This window comes from Thunnus maccoyii, chromosome 12 (genome assembly GCF_910596095.1).
Source record: "Thunnus maccoyii chromosome 12, fThuMac1.1, whole genome shotgun sequence".
NCBI lineage: Eukaryota > Metazoa > Chordata > Actinopteri > Scombriformes > Scombridae > Thunnus > Thunnus maccoyii.
Window position 1 is genome coordinate 3,795,306 of NC_056544.1, and position 21,194 is coordinate 3,816,499.

The 21,194-nt window shown below is 39.2% G+C and overlaps 1 protein-coding gene across 3 annotated transcripts; it reads left to right on the forward strand.

The window, feature by feature from the left end:
* The first annotated feature begins 695 nt into the window (after positions 1-695).
* dpydb (dihydropyrimidine dehydrogenase b) lies at positions 696-21,082 on the forward strand. 3 transcript variants are annotated; one of them, XM_042429667.1, is made up of 26 exons: positions 696-1,770; positions 3,980-4,343; positions 7,312-7,422; positions 7,561-7,643; positions 8,815-8,902; positions 9,098-9,259; positions 9,790-9,986; positions 10,757-10,838; positions 11,146-11,233; positions 11,478-11,585; positions 11,811-11,980; positions 12,072-12,282; positions 13,125-13,309; positions 13,912-14,127; positions 14,448-14,612; positions 14,918-14,986; positions 15,129-15,212; positions 15,441-15,561; positions 15,746-15,865; positions 16,479-16,621; positions 17,106-17,160; positions 17,244-17,365; positions 18,760-18,909; positions 19,058-19,120; positions 19,444-19,521; positions 20,077-21,082. In XM_042429667.1, exons 2-26 carry the CDS (start codon positions 4,314-4,316, stop codon positions 20,239-20,241), a joined length of 3,066 nt encoding a protein of 1,021 aa, XP_042285601.1. In that variant the 5' UTR covers positions 696-1,770; positions 3,980-4,313; the 3' UTR covers positions 20,242-21,082. The 3 variants fall into 3 exon arrangements, with proteins under 3 accessions (XP_042285601.1, XP_042285600.1, XP_042285602.1); XM_042429666.1 differs by having other exon boundaries at positions 4,083-4,343; XM_042429668.1 differs by having other exon boundaries at positions 4,144-4,343.
* The last annotated feature ends 112 nt before the right edge of the window (positions 21,083-21,194 follow it).

Consider the following 21,194-nt stretch of genomic DNA (forward strand, 5'->3'; position numbering starts at 1 on the left):
AAATCATGACTTTTGTACATGATTATTTTTGGTGAGCCTTCTGTATTATATCATGATAATATTTTCATATAACAATGGATTCAATCATTATGTGTAATGTGAAAGGGGTTGCTCGTAGTGATAAACCCACAGAGAATTATTACCTGACTATTGTTCCCCTCAGCTCAACTGAGTGTTTTAGCATCTTTCAGCTCATTTTAGTTTAACAGCCTATAACTTTACTGATTTGGTTCACTCTCAGCACTCTCATCAACCTTGTTTCCAGCAGGAACAGCTGTTTTCAACAAAAAGCTCTAAAAACACCACTGCAATCTACCTGCACTTCACCAAATAGCAGACAGACACAGTTAGCAACTAGCTGGTGAACATAGTGCAGCATTTAGCAGCTAAAGAGACAGATATTTTTCTCAGATATTGATGGAGACCAAACCAGAATGGAAAAGAGAGCGAATATTATACTTCAGTGTTTCCCCTATAATAGTACAGGCCTGGTGGGCCGCCAGGCCAACGAGAACCCCCGGCAGGGCAAAAAAATTTTAAATGTAAAAAATAACGCCAAATATCCATTCATCCGAAAATCAATAGCGTTTGGGGGCCTCTGAGCAGCGCTGTTTCGAAACGTGAGTTAACGTCTGTGTCGTTGAATGGGAAACTGCAAGTAGCGTAACTCCTTTTAACATGGATGAATAATGAGAGCTGGACAGGCGCATGAATGTATAACCCCTGGGCCACACACATGTTAACAGGTTAGAGCGGCTGCTGCGTCGCTTCATCTAGAGATTCGAGGTCTCGCCTATTTTCTCCGCGTGACGCGCGCGGTTCTCAGCAGAAATGGACAGGGAAAACGAGAAAGATGGGGATGCCAGTGGCAGAAGCGCCGCAGCAGACACGCTTCCAGTGTGAACGCTGCAAACTTGGGAGACGCAGCAGTTCAGCGACACACACGCACACACGCTGCTGCGTCTCTCACGCTTGCAGTGTGTGGCCGCTCTAACCTGTTAACATGGGCACCGAAATGAAAAGCAACAGGTTCCGCGACGCACACGCGCTGCTCACGCATCCAATGTGGTCCAGGGATAAGAGCTGGGCTGTGTTCGAAATCACATTCAAACGTACTATTCATACTAAGTATGGCGTCAAATTGAGTATGTAGTGCGTTTCAACTGCATAGTATGTGGATTTTGTGTACGCGAGAAATACCCAGATGTATGAGAGCTTGTGAGCTTACTGGACATACTCAACTGCATTGCGTCGCGTCTCTTCAGACTGCGCAATGGGGGAGATGAGCCAGACTAAAAGCTGGTGTAATTTTCGCTGTAGGACTGTTAATATGTCACTTTATTATGTTTCAATATTTTTTCAGGCGAGAAAGTAACAATTTGGATTCACAATATGGGGTCAAGTTATCCAAATAACGCCTGATTAAAAATTTTAAATTTAAAAATCCATGACGTCATCACAATGTAAAGTCTATGGGCCGAGCGGGGGCTCGCCAACACCAATGGAGCTCGCGGACAAGTCCAGTGGGGAAACACTACTGCGCACATTCAGTGGGCCGGACAACATGTAAACAAACCCGGAAGCTAGACACCTTTTTTTTGCCCCCAGGCGAGCAATTCCTACAGGATTGAATTGGCACCACTCTAGTCCCGTATAGGCTATATACATCCATGTCGTTTAAGGAATAGGGTGGAGCGTAGGCGAGTGAGTGGTTAAGCGAGAGAGCGAGCATCAGCAAAGTGACGGTGAAAACCAGGAGCGGAGGAAAAGGTCAGTAGCAAATTTTAAATCTGATAGTAAATGCATAGTACAGGAAACAGTTTGTTAGTTAATAAATGCTGCAGCTTGCCAAGACCATGAAAAGTCACGTCTGTTATTTCCCCACCTGCTGGAAAAGTGAAGGGCCTTAGCTCCAAAGTCAACGTTAACGTCTTACTTCCATCTTACTTCCTTATTTGTGGTGATATGTTAATGTTGTGTTTATTGCTTGTTGCACAAGCGGCCAAAAATTCAATTAATGTAGTTTTAAGAGTAAGTAATAAGTTTCTTATTAAAACGTGGTCAAAACTATAAAAAAGAAGTATGTCTTTGCTTTATAAACAAGAAATAAAAAAATGTTTTTTCAGAAATCTGACTCAACAAAGATGCTATCAAGAGACACAACACAATTAAATGAAAAAGAAAAAAACAAGGCAGTCCTGAATATCATAAAAAGCCTTTAATAAAGTATATAATAATATTAATAAACATAAACATGTTTCAGCTAAATTCCCTCATTAGGGGTTTGAATTTAAATACAAAGACACTTAGACTATAACTAAACTATCACTGACCAATGCTACAGTATAACTGAAGCGAGTTCACTGAGACGCTATAGACCCTTCTCACAGTAGACTGTTATGAGCAGTGGAGCAGGTGGACCCAAAGGCAAAGACTGAGCAAGGCTGATGAAAAACTTCTTTATTCTTGAGATGTGTGGGCAAAAAACAAAAAGCTGGCTGAGCAAAAAAAAAAAAAAAAAAAAAAAAAATACAAGACAAGCACAAAGAAACAGAACCAACTGTAATGAAATGGAACCAAATGAACTGAACAGATGACTAGACAAGGGCAGGCTGGGCGCTGATTGGCTGGGAAGACACTAGGAGCAGGGCAGCGTTAATGAGCTTGGTGCATGGCAGATGTGGATGGAAAAACAGACGGGAGGAACACAGAAGAGGAATAGAGCAATAGAGAAATAGAGAAGAAAAACAGAAAACAAAACCACAGTACACACAATCTTCTAAATACAATCCAGTATATATTCACCCATCAAAGAATACGCATGGATATAAACCCAAGTACACAACCCCATAAGATAACTAATAATGCAAGACAGTCCTTTAAATCTACAACCCAAATCATAAAGGAGCAAAACCATATGACCAAAAGGACTGGACAACAGAAGTGTAACCAAGAGAACAAAAACACAAAAACCATGAGTCCATGACATAGACATGCTGAATGGAGCCATCGTTTAAGTTATTATTTACACCTGTGCTTTTTCTGCATTGAAAAAATTGAAATGTCTGCTGTGAAAAGGGTCTATTATGCCTGACTGATTTTTATGGGCCCCTCCTACACTACATGTTATCTGTAACCTTCTGAAGCAGATGCTGATTCAAACAACTGACCACCACCTTTTTTTCCCCCTGTAACTAAGTAATGTACGTTTTACAAAACAGTGTGCAACTTAGCCAGAGGGCACATAATAACGGGAAAAACATAGTAAACAGAGCAAAAGGAGCAACATAAATAAATATATGTTAACAAAAATCTTTCAGAAAAGTTGTCAATATAAGCACTGTTTATGTAGCTGTAATCTTTTTGGAAAACTTAACTGAGTCAAAAAAGGGTTTGGATATTTTGTTGTTGTTGTATTTTATTTCATATTTTTAAAAGCAAGCAGGAGGGGTCTAGATTCACTAAACTCAAATTTATGTCAAATTTGACCATTAAAAAAAATGGATTAATCTTATCCATCTTCCTACCAACGTCTAACTTCAGCAGGCACTAGATAGGTTCACAAAGATAGGGAAAAGGAAAATTAATCAGCAAAATAATAACTCCAGAGGGACGGAGAACTTTATTGACATTATTAGAATAAGCAGCAAGAAATTCTTAATAGTTATTTAGCTAACCATTTGATTTAAGCAGCTGGCTACAATATTTAGGTAGGCAGGTCATAGGCCTATACATCATTACCATCAGTACTCCATCAGAATCATCTGAGTCTGTGGCAAACTCTAATCAGTCTGCACTGGTTTACAATATGTCTATAAACTGGCCTGTCCTGGAGAGCTGATGATTACCCTGCAGGACAGTCCAGTGGAGGAGAGTCCTTAAAACAGACAGGAAGGAGTTAAACACAGATTTATGTATATGAAAGAGGTGGAGTTTGGACCTGGCCGTTCACTATGATCAATGTTTGATTTAACCACAGCTCAGGTGCAGTGCACCCTGAAACCTGCCCACTGTCCAGCTCTGCTGAACTTCAACCCTAGAGAGTGATATCTGCTTTGTCTGTCGCTCCACCTTATTGACAGATTTGCCAGATAACGTTTGGTGGCTTTAAACAGTCAAGTCATTGTCTGAAATCTCTGCAAGTGAGAGGAGTGAGCCTGATAAGGACGGTCAGCTGTCAGATAGTTCCACTTGGGAGCAGAGCAGTCCCGGACAGTGCTTCGGACCTCTAATCCAGAAACCAGCTACAATCTGCAGGACATCTTCACAAAGCACTTGAAAGCCTTTTACAGCTCAAACTGGACAGAAGCATCATGTTGAGTAAAGATCTTCCCGATATTGAGGTAACTTGTATGTTTCTTGTTCTACCTTTTTTTCCTCAGCAGGACCCTCAATTAACTCTTCATGAACAAACTGTGTATCTGCAGGTAGCAAACAAGCTGGTGTGGAGTGCAAATCCACCATGAACACAATAAACTATCATCTCTTGGTTTAAATTAATCTTCATGATGCAAACTGGCAGTGCACAAATTGTCAAATTGGTTAAAATTGTGTTTAAGATTTAAAAGACAGAAAGATACAATGATACATTTTCTGAAAAGTGATACTTAGGTGTAAATGATGTTATTGTTGTTCATATTTGTGGTTGTTCTGCTAATCCTGATTTTTCCCATCATGTTCCCATTACATTCATGTAAATGGAACAACAGTTATATTAAAATGTAACTATCCTGCATATGCTGAGGTAACCCAGGATCCTGCCCAGGCTCCATTTTTTTCATCTAGATCAAGGTTAGAAATGATGATTCAGGTTAGAAACAGTTAAGTGTATGCATGGTGTAGGTGAAGTTAAGATGAACAACCTGTTCAAGAGAAAGTCTAATACTTGTGTTGTATTCATTTCAAACTACTATAAGTATCACAAAGTCACTAGAAATGAAGTGGTCAGTGAACTCAAGATGACCTTTACACACTGCCGGTCCCTAGAAGAATGTTTCACAAGTATCTTTTCTTGAGGATTAATACTTTTAACAGGATATGACTAATCCAAGGCCTCACAATGTTGCACACATGACTGAATCTATGTGGGACAGAGGTAATGTCTGTAGTTTCAAAATAATTACACTTTCCCAGAAAAATTGCCGTAATACAGAAAAAGAAACTCAAAATACTTAAAAGATAATACTTAATCACAGTACTTACACACTGCTTCAGAAGTGCTCTCTGGGAAGTGGAGGACATAAACAAGTTTGATCACCGAGCACTAAAGATGGAGGTGGAATTTGAGGATTAGCATTTAAGCACATTGGTCATTACATTGATTGCAAGTATTGTAGCGCACATGTTTCCTCACCTAGCTGGGCCGTGATGCTTTAGACCAAAATACTATATATCAAAGTGGCAACAGACAGAACAGAAGCTCTGATGTTAATGGTGAAACATCACTTCTGTACGTGAACACACGAATACAATTAATTGATTTGCACAAATAAAAGTGGCAATACAGTTTCCTTTTGCCAAATAGTAGTGACTGCATGACTAAAGGACATTTAAAGATTGAAAAGTTCATATCCTGCCTCAACAAAAGTATCACTGAGCCTATGTGGTACACACATGCTTTTAAATTATATGTAAGGTACTTACTGCCATTTGAAGACGTTGCAAACGTGTTATAATGGACTTAAAGGATGGGTTCACAGTTTTTCAAGTGTGTCTTAAAACAACAGCCAGGTGCCCATATGAACAGTGAAAGAGCTTTTCCTCGCTGTAATCATTCCTCCTGTTCATACTGGCTGTTAAAAAATCTCCTTCAAATGTTTTTACAGTGTAAGTGATGGAGGCCAAAATCCACAGTCAATCACATTTTTTGCACAGGGGGAGAACTGTGGATTTTGGCCTCCATCACTTACATTGTAATAATGGTCAGTATGAACAGGAAGAATGATTACAGCAAGCACCTGACTATTGTTTTAAGACAGACTTGAAAAATTTTGAACTCGTCCTTTAAATGAATATATTTTAACATTAATGTTGCCTACAGCAGCTTTAAAGGCCAACACAGTTGTAGTTTTCTGGGATATACTGTACATCATATGACAGAACGTACAGTACATACTCACAATATGTTTTAGGGGAATGACTGGAGTTACAAGCCCTATTCTTTTCTAGACAGTATGCTAATATGCCGCATAAACATGTAAGGGTTAAAAGCATAAAAAAGCATAAAAATGTTATGCAGTCCTTACAGTATTATGTAACAAGCCATGTGCTGTGTTGTACAAGCTGCAGATAAGTAACGTGTGGTCAGATAGGCGGTCCTGGTGAGCATGTGTAGAGATGGTGCAATAGACTGAACAGATGTCATTGCAATCTGCAACTCTACATGTTCTGAAACTGAGATTCTGTATGCAAGAAGCAAACGATTATAAAGTAACTGGCAGGTAATGTTATCACTTAACAAAATATATAAAAGAAAACACTCTAAATGAAGAAACCTGCTAATTATGAATTTGATATGAAAACATCACATTGTGATATTCAGAGTAGTTATTTCAAATTGATGATGAAAGTAAATTCTTGAGATTAGTTAACTTGAAATAACTGTAACAAAGTTGTATTTTTATACAATTGTTTTTTAATGTTTTTAATTGTTTTTATCTCCAGATAAACATGTGATTACATGTTAATATTCCATATCTTGAGTCAAAACCTAAAGACTTAGAGAGCATCAGAGAACATCTTCCTGTTTTAATCGGATACATTTCCTGATGTAACAGGATGTTGGCAGGGGACATAAGTCATATCTTCATTTCCACTGTTATGGATTGATCCGACAGGTCACATAACCTCAGCGCATTGACCTGGCAGCTCATCATTATCTTATCATCCCAACCATCCAAACAAGCAAACTTCCTAGAATGTTCTATAGTTTTAGTGGTTTTTTGCAAGCAGAGCAGTGTGTGTGTGTGTGTGTGCTATAAGGACAGATAACAGTGGTTCATCAATAACAGGTGGAAAGCAACTATCAATTGGTTCCTGTGCCATTTATAATTCATAGCTCTAAAGCTTTGGATAGCAGAAGGACGCTTCCACTTAAGAACTATATGTAAAACAAAAAATCTGCATGAAATGTAACAATGTTTCATTAATAGATGATTATTGCACAGGTTTTGACATAATGTCAAAGTGAAATGTGTGATTCTTCCCCCCCTCCATTTATTAAATGTTCAAAAAACTTGTGGTTAACAGTTCAAGAATAATCAAGAATCTTTTTACTGATGTGTTGATCTTTTTTGAAACATTTTTGTACAGAGCATCCTGGCTCTGAACCCCAGGGTGAAGAGTCACGCCCAGATTGTGTCGACAGCCAACAAGAAGAAAGAAAAGAAACACTGGAAGAGAAACCCTGAGAGGAACTGTGATGTGAGAGACACACATAAAACTTAGCTTTGATTTAGTGTTGCTTTAGTCCAGTCAGAGCATTTGTTCAGTATTTTCATCCTCACTACATACTATATACTATACTATTCTCTTTCTGTAACCCTCTCTTTCTGTTTTCAGTCCTGTGTGAAATTAGAGAACAACTTTGATGACATCAAACACACAACACTGAGTGAGCGTGGAGCTCTACGAGAAGCAATGAGGTGAGCGTGAATGACTTAGCTGTTTTTAGATCCAAAGTACCAGTTTGAACTGACTTGTAGCCAGTGGTGGAAAGTAAATAAGTATATTTATTCAAGTACTGTACTTCAGTACAATTTTGAGGTACTTGTACTTTACTGAGTATTTCCATCTGATGCTACCTCATACTGCCACTCCACTACATTTCAGAGGGAAATATTGTACTTTCTACTCTACTACATTTATTTGACAGCTTTAGTTACTTTTTGGCTTTCGATGTCTTACAAAAAGCAGTGTGTAGTCGGGGTCACATTTCACATGTCTATGAGTTGTTAACAGCTCCACCAAATGGTGATTTTTCCCTCTAAACTTCTCACATGCTTTCATTTCAATAAATGTTCAAATGATCCAATATTTCACCAAAAATCAAAGATTAGAGAAAAAGTCCAAAAACTGAAAACAGATGTATGTATCAGAACTTTGTTTTTCCTTCTTTCCTCTCCCATTAATCATTTCATGACCTCTCAGATTTATCTGCTGACCCTTTGGAGGGGCCCGACCCCTAGGTTGGGAACCACTGGACTAAACTAGCTAACTGTACATAAAGTAGTTGAAACTAGCTCCACTCCCAGCAGCTACAACAGTAACATGCTGCTCTAACACTGATGCTTCACTATTAATCTAATGATATATTATTATATTAATAATATAATAATATATCAGTCAGATGGACCAAACCACTACTTTGACTGTAATACTTTAACCATGCTGATACTTATGTACTTTTACTTAAGTAGGATTTTTCATGCAGTATTTTTACATTGCTGTATTGGTACTTTAACTTAAGTAAAGGATCTGAGTACTTCTTCCACCACTGCTTGTAACACCCTCACAAACTCATTCACATCTTTTGGCTACAGAGTGGTTTGATCATTGTCAGAAAAGTTCTACACCTGTAGGCCTGCACCCCCTGTAGGAAAGAATGGTGCATCTACAGATGTAGACATGTTGGTTGCAATTTTAACACACGCACCACCTGCGGACAAAGACTGTCACCACTGCAGGCAGATGATGACGTCACATTTCATGTTTGCCATGGTACTGATTTCTTGGACCAGACTGAGACCAGGCTTCTTACATCTCAATAGCACAACTTGTCTAAGCTGTCAAATAAAAGTAAAAATCTGTGTTTAGGTGTCTAAAATGCGCTGATGCTCCCTGTCAAAAGAGCTGCCCAACTAACCTGGATATCAAGTCGTTTATTACGAGTATCTCTAATAAGGTACTGTGAAATATATACACACATTGTATCCATGCATGCTCACATTGTTGAATGCCAGTTTTGTGATGTGGGAGGTGTCTCAGAAGATGTTAAAGGACAAACAAAGAATGAGGAATACAGAAAATTATTCATTACTAATTGCCATGACTATATCATTCATGTTTGTGTGTATCTATGTGTCTGTGTGTATACCAGAACTACTATGGAGCAGCGCGGGCCATCCTATCTGACAACCCTCTGGGTTTGACCTGTGGAATGGTTTGTCCCACATCAGAGCTGTGTGTTGGGGGCTGCAACCTGTATGCCTCTGAGGAAGGACCCATTAACATCGGAGGGTTACAGCAGTTTGCTACTGAGGTACAGCATTTATAACTGTCAAAAAACAGTTCGAAAACATATATCATTTTCATATATCATTTCTAGAATTTTCTGCTCAGATAACTCAACTGTTATCAGTTACAGCCAGCTGCAGTTATGTCACCATCTTTATTTATATGGCCATGTGTATGTGTTTATTCTGCTTCTTTAATGTTTTTGAGAAAACATTGAGTGAGCTTTTTGCTTAGCATGATGTGCACAGATACACAATTATCACACTGTTATTTATGCATGTCAGATAACATAATTAACCATGCAATTGTGTCTTTAAAACTCAGTATATTCTTCACAGGTTAGTTCATGCTTACAACTTGGGTTTACTGTAGTTTTAAGATTAAAATAATTATTTGATTTAGGTTGAGATAAATGGTCACTCTTCAGCAGAAGTCATGGTACACAGACATTAAAGGCAACCATGTTGTGTTGAGAGTGTTTGGATTAGAGTTATTATTTGAATGCAGTCCATTAAAGCTCTTCAAATGTGTTTGTGTGTACGTGTTTCTTCTCAGGTGTTCAGTAAGATGGGCATCCCTCAGATCAGGAATCCTGAGCTCCCACCAGCCAGTGAGATGCCAGAGTCTTACCATGCCCCCATTGCTCTTATTGGCTGTGGCCCTGCCTCAATCAGCTGTGCTTCCTTCCTGGCCCGACTTGGATATGATAATATCACCATATTTGAGAAACAGAAATACACTGGAGGGCTAAGGTATCATATCATATCATATCATATCATATCATATCATATCATATCATATCATATCATATCATGTTGTATTGTATTATACTTACATATACAGTACCAGTCAAAAATTTGGACAAACTCATTCAAATGAATGGGATGGTGTGTCCAAACTTTTGTCTGCTACTGTATATATTGTACTGAAGTTCTTTAATAATTTAAGTAGCAAATAAACATGTTTGTAGGGCTTTTAAAAGTTACAGTTACAAAGTTACTTTAGCAGGGGTTAAAATACTGCAACTGCATTGTAATTACTCAAGTTAAACTGTATCTAAAGTGCACACACTAAAGTATCTCAACATACAACATACACAAAAACAGCAGATAAAAGCACAGAATTCGATTTTAAACTTAAGTATTGAGTATCACAATAAAACAATGACAACAACAGCTATTCATTAAAAAACATAAATCCTTGTTAAAATATAAAATGAAAGATGTCACAAGGTTATCTGACTATTTATTCGCTATCTAAATTTACAGAATTTTTTTAAGCAGAGGATAATTGTTGGTGATAATAAGGGAGATCATAAAGGTGTTTCATAAACCAAGATAACTAGTTAAGCCAGGCTTATTTCTGTAAGTCAGACTTGCATATCCATAATGGTAAGAAGACAGGCGACTGGCTGCTGAAGCATCCCTGTATGTCAGATTATCAAAAAGGCAGGATGACAGATGTATACTGATATATGAGACAGAGACACAAACAATCAACAAAGGGTTGTTCTTCCACGCAGCACATCAGAAATCCCCCAGTTCCGGCTTCCCTATGAGGTTGTCCAGTTTGAAATAAACTTGATGAAGGACCTGGGAGTCAAGGTACAACTCATATCATACTGACGCATATTTACATTTTTGGATGGTAACAATACTAATGGCCTCAGCATGTAATGAAGTATGATAACAAGCTCACAATTTTAAGGGGTGTCTTTAAAATTTGTCAGTACCATATCTGATGAAAACACACACACAAGAAAATAAAGCTGATAAAGATAATGGAAAGATGATATATATGATATATTGGATATGGCATAATAAAGTAATCTACTGTATTAAGACATTCTCGGGATTTGTTTTACACAGTCCTGTTTAAACGTCTTTGTGTGCATTTGTGTGTATACATCAGGTGGTGTGTGAGAAGGGTCTAGGTGTTAACGGAATGACTCTGAAGTCTCTGAAAGAAGAGGGATTTAAATCAGTCTTCATTGGGATCGGTGAGTGTCTCTCATCATTCAAAACAGTGATGCATGTCATATGTATACATATGTGAGCTTTTAGCTATAGCTATTAGCTGTGTATGCATGGTTTCATACAGTAAATACTGTGTGTGTGAGACTTCAGCTTGTAAATCATAATGGATTTTTTTTAAACTTTTGGACTGCACCTTTAACAGTCATACACGTTCAAATTGTTTCACGCTCTTCTTCTTCCAATGTGTGTGTGTGTGTGTGATTTCAGGTCTTCCTCAGGCCAACAGAGCTGAAATCTTCAAGAGTTTAACCATGGATCAAGGCTTCTTCACTTCCAAAGACTTTCTCCCCATGGTGGCCTCAGCCAGCAAGAAGGGTACTATAGTGCACACATACACAGACGCAAACATGCAAATCACTCATACAACATTTTTGCTGGTGACATCACTTCAACTACATAGGCATTAATGAGAAAATCTAACGGGAAGTGTGTTGGTTCAAATGTAAAAATGTTTTAGTGGTGAAAGATATATTTCCTAAATAAATCTCCTTGTCAGAAGCAATCTCACTTTACTCTCTGTTCCTGTCTCACTCCGTCTAGGTATGTGTCAGTGTCGTGCTTCCCTGCCAGAGTTAAGAGGAGTAGTGATAGTTTTGGGGTCTGGAGACACTGCGTTCGACTGCGCCACCTCAGCTCTCCGCTGCGGAGCCAAGAGAGTCTACGTCTGCTTCAGGAAGGGATTCACCAACATCAGGGCTGTTCCTGAAGAGGTAAGTATGGATGATAGATGGATTAGTGGATATATATATACTGGCAGGTGGGTAAGAGGAGGGATTGATGGATACATGTGTTATCTGTCAGATGGAGCTGGCTAAGGAAGAGCAGTGCGAGTTCCTGCCCTTCCTGTCCCCTCGTGAGGTCATCATGAAGAACGGACGGGTTGCCGGGTTGCAGTTCTGTCGCACCGAGCAGACTGAGGAAGGTGATTGGCTGGAGGATGAGGACCAAATTGTCAGGTTGAAAGCTGATTACATCATCAGTGCTTTTGGTTCCATGCTCAACGAACAGAAAGGTAATTAACCAATCAGCTGACAAAGATGCAAACTGTAGTAGCCCCCACGCCGTGCATTACTATATTTTGATGCTACGTTGACGCTACTGTATTATTTGATGCTACCGCTCAGGTTGCAACCCTGTCTCCTAGAAATTATGTTCATATACACCTAATTGGTAAAAGCAAATATGTTTAGGAAGCGTAATGATGGACAAATTATGTTTTCTAGTAAATGACAATGAAATGTTAATTAATGTATCTGGCACAAATAATGATAGAGAACATAGCAGTAAAACATCCACTGATATATCACATCTATTTTAAAACACACAGTTTGAAAAAACTTCTGATAAAGCATAAATCTCACTTTTGCATTGCTTGTCCAATTAAGTTTTTGTGTGTGGCGCCGTCTTTGCCTCATTCTATTGTGCCATGTTGTAATGGGCTCATTACTGCCCCCTGTGGCTGAAGGATGGAAACAAAATGTTTTTTTCCCTCGTCAGCCACAAGGGGCAGGAGTGAACCCATTCCACACAAACAAACTTGGACAAGTGACACAAGGGTGAGATTTGTGGTTTATCAGAAGTGCTTTCAGACACTATTTTTCAGTTTTACAAAAGAAAATACATCTGATTAATCTACCCACCTCCACTTCACAAAGGTTTTCTATGTAGCCTCTGAACATAATCCAGTCAGTGATTACATTTGCCACCACAACAAAATTTGGAAAACAATTTAGTAATATACAAAATATAATTTCTAGCAGGCCAGGTTGACACAGTAGGTTAGGGTTGTGTTAGGATGTGCGTTGACATGTTTACAGTTGCCTTATAGCTGATCCATATTTTGTCTGCGTGTAGTGATTGAGGCCATGGCTCCTGTAAAGCTGACCCGCTGGGGTACTCCAGAGATCAACACAGACACCATGCAGACCAGTGAGCCCTGGGTGTTTGCAGGAGGAGACATCGCTGGTTTGGCAAACACCTCAGTGGAATCAGTGAATGACGGCAAACAGGCCTCATGGCATATTCACACATACATGCAGGTAAATCTGAACTGCCAAGATTAATCTCTGCTTCAAACTTTTACCACATCTTTAACATTCAGGGCTCATTCTTAAGATGTCTTAACTTGGAAAAACCTGCACTCTTCTCCCCCATTTGTGACTGAATTAACACACAAGCCTAACACAGTATACATCATACCATTGTGTACAGATGCTTTATCCCATTTGATTTGCTGTAGGAAGCTCTGTCTGCATGCTTTACATATGCTACGCTGTGGTATGTTCATGTGCAGTAGGAACTATGACTTTTAAGACTTGGCAGTTGGCAGAAGACTGTTTAATGGATTATTCTGTAGATCATATTTTCTTCTTGTGTGATTTACACATTTGTTTCTCTGTCAACACAGTTCATGAATGTGCTGTTCAGTGGCTGACTATTAAGTTTGGGATGTTCAGAGCTTCACAGGTGCACATGAATGCATCACATAAAGAGCAGAGCGATTTTATTTCTTATAAACTCTACCACATTCATGAATAATGGAGCTTGGCTTTTGGACACAGAGACAGATCTAAGAGTATTCACCTCAGGCTCAGCTTCTTAAAATGTAATATCAATGATGTCCTCTCCCTTCCCTCTGCAGTCCCTGTATGGAAAGCAAGTGGACAAAGTTCCCAAGCTGCCGTTGTTCTACAGTGCTATAGACCAGGTGGACATCAGTGTTGAGGTTTGTGGAATAAAGTTTCCCAACCCATTTGGCCTGGCCTCTGCTCCTCCCACCACCAGTACAGCTATGATCAGAAGAGCTTTTGAACAAGGTTGGGGCTTCGCTCTGACCAAGACGTTTGGACTGAATAAGGTACACACACACACACACACACACACACACACTCAAGTCAGTAAAGTGCACACAAATATTTTTTTGGAGCTTTGCTTGGCCCAATAAATGTCAACGAAGCATATTAAAAAACAAATATTTGCGAGATGAATAGGTCTAGTAACAGAAGAAAAACACCAGCACCTCTCAGCCACAGGAAGCACTTGGTTCAGACAGCTGAGTTTAGAAAAAGCAATCCCTTATTTGCATCTGTTGTTAGCAAGAATTATAAAACTCCAGTATGTCTGTTGGAGAGTATTTTATGTGACCTGAATGGCCACTATTTCTTTGTATCCCTGCAGGACCTGGTGACCAACGTGTCTCCTCGTATTGTGCGTGGCACCACCTCTGGTCATCTGTATGGACCAGGTCAGGGCTCGTTCCTCAACATTGAGCTCATCAGTGAGAAGACTGCAGCCTACTGGTGTCAGTCAGTTGCAGAGCTGAAGAGAGACTTCCCCAACAATGTAAGTCTCTCGTCCCATCACCTCACGTGATCCAATAAGATCACTTTTTGCTTTGACAGAAAATGGATCTGGCTGATGAGAACATGCGAAAGCACAATAACAGATACTATTCTTCACTTTTGATGATTGGCAGCGTTTCTATTTCAAAGTAAGATGCAGATATTTAGGTAATGCGTGGAACTGTTTGTCTAATCTAAAATAAATTCTCCAGTTTTGACAAAATTGTCAGTTGTTGGGGACTTGCGTTTCTTTTAAGAGGACAAGAAAATGATGAGCATTAGAAAAAATCTCTGTCTTTCTGTCAGGTGGTGATCTCCAGCATAATGTGTAGTTATAACAAGGAGGACTGGACAGAACTGGCCAAGATGGCTGAGGTGAGAAAAATGCCATCATGATAAGCTTCACTCTTAACATAATGTACACAGTCCAACTATGGTGTGATCACCATATACACATACACAGATTATACCTGTGTAGTTTGGGAAAGTAAAAATGAGAGAAATCTGTGTGTTTTAGGAATCAGGAGCAGATGCATTGGAGCTGAACCTGTCCTGTCCCCACGGGATGGGAGAGAGAGGCATGGGACTGGCCTGTGGACAGGTACACACACACACACACACACACACACACACATACTGTGACCTACAGTTTGTGCACATAGATTTACTTGTCAGAAGCATACAGTATACATCAACATACTGTATACAATCTTCAACATCCTGTCCTGCCATGAATGATACCATCTAGCATAATCTCTCAAGCAGTTAGACTTGCTAAATTGTGTATTGGTGTGTTGGTGTTTTTTTTTATGTGTGTGTTCGTCATTAGGATCCGGAGTTGGTGCGAAATATCTGTCGTTGGGTGCGTGCCGCCATTTCCATTCCGTTCTTTGCCAAACTGACACCGAATGTTACCAACATTGTTGACATTGCCAAAGCTGCCCATGAAGGTAAACACACTTAACTAATATCTCTCCCACTGTTTCCTCCGTATCATTTCTGCCACTGTAAGTTATTAGATCATTTTACGTTGCATAGTACAAATGATTTCAATTTGACAATATGTGTATATAATGAACATCTACAGACATCCACACACATGTTGATTGTTGTTACTGTTGTGTTGTTTTACAGGAGGAGCAGATGGAGTAACAGCCACCAACACAGTCTCAGGCATGATGGGACTGAAGGCCGACGGCTCACCCTGGCCGAGTGTTGGAGCGGGCAAACGTACCACATATGGAGGGGTGTCCGGTGAGGTCACACGCAAACATACAATCACATACGCAACCCCCTGTAGTAGTTCTAAAAGGTAGAAGAGGGATTTGGTATTGCACTTCTATTGAACGTTGGGGGTTCACAGAAGACAGACTAAAAAGAGAATGGTCAAAATGAAAGCAGCAGAGGCCTGATTTTTAGTCCCTAATTTGGATGAAGCTCCAAAAACACTGGATCCTACATTTCCCATAATGCAACTTAATAGCGTCTTTCATTGTAATCTCTTGCAAAGCCCAAGCTGAGGCAACCAGGAGGACATCATCATGGCCACTGTTTGTTTATTTATTCTATTTTTACGACCACATTCAGGCTAATACTCTTCGTGATGAATAAAATCAGCTTGATAAGTGTAATTGTGATCATGTTTTGACAGTAGATAGTGACACATATTATCAATACAGAATGACAACAAACTAACACACATACTGTGCACGCAAATTTACACACAGACACACACACTAGCCAGACTTTTTGGGGAAGGATTTGTAGGTAACTTGAATGAATTAAAGTGACACCCGATGTAAACACTGAGCAAGCTCTTGGTGAGTTGCTGCTTCCAAGCACTTAGAAATATTTACCATGTGTGCAGGTAACGCCATCAGACCCATCGCTCTCAGAGCAGTATCGGCCATCGGCAGAGCACTTCCTGGTTTCCCAATTCTGGCCACCGGTGGTATTGACTCAGCAGAGTCTGGACTACAGTTTCTTCATGCCGGGGCCTCAGTGTTACAGGTGATAATATTATTTACTACACCTAACAGGTGTCACTCACTCGCTTATTGAAAATGAGATATCATAAACATGTTTAAGACATATAAAAATACTCAGGGGGACTTTAAATGATCCAATAAGGTTCATACTGTCCTTTAAATCCTGAGAACAAATCCACGAACAAACTCTATAGTGAATATTTTGTTTCAGCAGTGGGCACCCTGCACTGATAAGTTTTTAAAGTGAGACGTTCTCTTACCCCCTCACTTCAATGTAAGCTACTGTAGGTGAGAAAAGAAAATGCAAAAAAGCTTTAAACCGCAAATGAAAGTGATTTTCCGATTATAAAAGATGAATTTAATAGACCAATTTGAGGAGCAGAAGCAGCCATGAGATGTGTTTATATAATATATACATTCTTAAACTGGTCCTTACAAAACAGAGGGAGTTGATTCTGTTCTTGTTGATACACATCTGTCTGTCTCTCTGTTGTCTGATTTCATAGGTGTGTAGTGCTGTTCAGAACCAGGACTTCACAGTGATTGAGGATTACTGTGTTGGTATGTACAATAACTGTGTTTCTATAAATGTACTGTTCTGCTACTGCTTTGAGGTGTTCTTACCGTATGTCACAAATGTTCAGGTCTGAAGACCTTGTTGTACCTGAAGAGCTTGGAGCTGAAGGACTGGGACGGCCAGTCTCCTCCAACAGAGAAACACCAGAAGGGAAAACCAGTTCTCAGACTGGAAGAACTGGTCGGTCAGGTATTGCTACATATAATACTACTAGTGTTATTGTGAATATTTACATCTTTTTCCTGAAAATGTTTATAGCCACTCTACTGCTACCCCCTCAATATCTGCCACCTCTCCTTGTATTAGAACTTAAAGACCCCCTTCAGACATGTTTTAAGACATATAAAATCACTCTGCTTTGAATAATAATTTGTGTCTAATATGGTTTATCCACACAAAAATTACTCAATTGCCTTATTAATCCTTAAAATTACATCTACTCTTTCTCCCTTATTGAAAAATCCAGAGCTGATGAATATGCAAATATTCTCCATTTCAAAAGTTTAATTACTACACACTAGATGTCTCCTAGTTAACTAAAAAGTCCATTGTCAGTGTATAGGAGACCTCAAGTTCTCCCATCACATTTAAGAGCATGATTTGTGATGTCACAAATCACGCCTTAAAGGACGGGTTCACAGTTTTTCAAGTCTGTCTTAAAACAACAGTCAGGAGCCCAAATGAACATTGAAACATGTTTTTCTTGCTGTAATCATTCCTCCTGTTCATACTGACCATTAGAAGATCCCTTCATGATGCACTTACAATGGAAGTGATGGAGGACAAAATCCCCAGTCCTCCTTCTGTGTAAAAATGTATTTAAAAGTTTATCTGAAGCTAATATGAAGCTTCAGCTTCTTTCAACATTAGTCTTTTTAGTGCCAAAGTCCCTCTTTTTGTTACTATACTTCCACCACAGCTCAACAGGGAAACACTGTCTGAGGAAACACAAAGAGGGAATTTGATGCTAAAAAGACTGTAAATGTGTCAGATATCTACTTCATATGACTAACTCAGACTGCTGAGGCCTCATATAAGCTTCACATCAACTTTTAAATGCATTTTTGCACAAATGTACAAAATGACTGTGTGGACATACTGTAGATTTTTGCCTCCACCACATACATTGAATTTGAAGGGGATCTTTTAACAGCCAGTATGAACTGGAGGAACAGGAGTGCTCATTTAGGCAACTGACTGTTGTTTTAAGACAGACTTGAAAAATTGTGAATCTATCCTTTAAACTCAGATTTAAGGTGAGAGCAGAGAAACTTTCCTCCTGCAGCGGACGAATGTGAAAACACCCGTCCAGTGTCAAACTCTGCATCATTCTGCACAGTGAAGCTCAAACACTGAAGTGAAAGAACAATAAGCAAAACACATATTGTGTGAAAGAAGACTTTAAACTACTGCAACTGTTTCCTAATTTCCACTAGTCTTCTACTACTGTACATACTACATTGTTGTTACTGAATACACTGGCACAACCACTTAACTGAACATTTAACTAATGTTTCCTCTGATTGGTTGATGTGTGTGCATTTTGTGTGTGTGTGTATGTGTGTGTGTGTGTGTGTGTATAGAGTCTCCCTAGCTTTGGTCCATACCTCAAGCAGAAGACAGAAGCCATATCAGAGTACAAGAAACGCCTCAGAGTCGCCAATGACACTGATGTGAAGGACACCAACACCATCCAGGCCAACACACCCAAAAAACCTGTTCCTGCTGTCAAGGTGTCACTCTCTCTCTCTCTCTGTCTTGCTTTCTCTCTCTCTCACGATGTATTATGCTTTGTTCCATGAAGTGAGTTTCTAACCAAGTAAATATCTGTGCTTTGTTCACACTGTGTGTATGTGTATATGTGGTGATGTGTGTTTGTAGGATGTGATAGCCAGAGCGCTGCGCCACATTGGAGCATACCAGGAACTTAACAACACAGAGCAGGTAACATATTATTTTCTCACACATTGCAGGCATTTTCTTGATTATACAGGTACATTTGAATGAGATTGCTGGCTCTAAAATGAATGCAAGACCAGAGACCATAAGTATTGACATCACCCAAACTGTAATTTCATGAGCATTAAATAAAAATGTGTAAGATACTGATGTGGTAATCATCTATAGTCAGCAGAATATATAGCTTTTTTTCTTGCATACAATCAGAATATAAACTAGTAACACCAACAGGCATTTATACATATGAAAGGTCACGGATACTTTTAAGATAAACTGATTATAATCACCGTGCTTCCCTGTGTCCTCAGGTCCAGGCTCTGATAGATGAAGAGATGTGTATCAACTGCGGTAAATGTTACATGACCTGCAATGACTCGGGATATCAGGTACATCTGTCTGCATTCGTCCTGTAATGTGACTACAACATATTACTTGAAATCAACTAAGACAAAGTACCATATAAATACAGCACATATGGGTAGTAAAAACAGTAAAATAGTGGGAATATTTACTTTGTGTTAAGTTTCTTTCTTTATATACATTAAAAAATAATACCAAACTTCCTAAAACTTCCCTTGTTAATGATTAGTCCTTGCAATTTAACTTGAGTAACTTCAGTTATTATCATCCATGATCATCCATTTGTCCCATTTTTTGCAGTTTGACTGGTGTATTATAATACACATGTATAATTTTGCTCTCTGCATCTCTAATTGAATCCACGGCATCAGCCACCATGTTTTTCCAAGATCCTCAGCTATGTTTGAATGAGTTTTTCTTGAATTTTCACAATTACCATATAGAGTCTTTGCCGTGATTTTAGAAAAGATTGATGCAGATTGTGCACTTAAAAAAAGGCAAATTAAAATAGAATAAAACATGGTTAGATTGCTCTCCTTTTCACTTCATATAACCCCCAGACTTGCTTGTTGTCTCACCAGGCCATAAAGTTCGACCCAGAGACCCACCTTCCCTTCGTCACTGACACCTGTACGGGCTGCACTCTGTGCTTCAGCGTATGTCCAATCATAGACTGCATCAAGATGGTTACCAGGACAACGCCCTATCACCCCAAGAGGGGTGTGCCCATTAGTCCTGTCTGCTAAAGGAAAAGTCAAAACTCACTTCAAAACTTTTTGCCTTTGTGTCACAGTGAAATAGGCTTGCCTCTTACTGTTAACATTTATCTATGAACTGACTGAAATTAGCTGAATCCAACTAAATTTGAAATTCAAATAATGAAATTACAGCCTTTTCTTTAGGAAACATTTGCCTCACCTCTCAGCTGTCATGGACTCCTCAGGGAGTGCAGTTGTTTCAGTGGTTTATTCCATGAACATGAATGCAGCACAAGTAAGGAATTCCTTTTGGTTTGTCTGTGGTGGTACTAGCTAAGACTGTACTGCAGATGTGGCTGAAATTATTGGTACTCTTGCATTTTATTAAAATAATGCACCATTCACTCTGAAGTGTTGAAATTAAAAGATATGGCCTGGGCAAAATTATTGGTACCCTTTAGAAGGAAGGATTGCTTGAATGGTTGAGAAAGAACCAAAGAAAACTTCAATACAGATTCAAGCTGATCGTCAAGTTCAAGGTACATCAGTTTCAAGTCACAGCATCCGTCACTGTCTGAATGAGAATGGGCTCCATGATAGAAGACCCAGGAAGACCCCACTTCTAAGAGGAAAACACAAAAAAGCCAGTCTGGACTTTTCCGAAAATGCACACAGTCCTTCTGAGAGAATGTGCTTTGGACAGATGAAACAAAATTGGAGCTTTTTGGTAAATCCCATCAACCCTGTTTACAGAAGAAAAAATGAAACCTTCAAAGAAAAGAACACTATGCCTACTTTGAAACATGGAGGAGTCTCAGTGATGTTTTGTTGTTGCTTTGTTGCCTCAGGCACTGGGGGCCTGAAATCAGAAGACTATCAAGGCATTTTGGAGCTAAACATACAGCCCAGTGTCAGAAAGCTTCCAGCAGGATAATGACTCCAAACATACATCAAAAAGCAGTTTCAACTTAATACAGAGAAAATTTAGTTTTTTTTAAAAA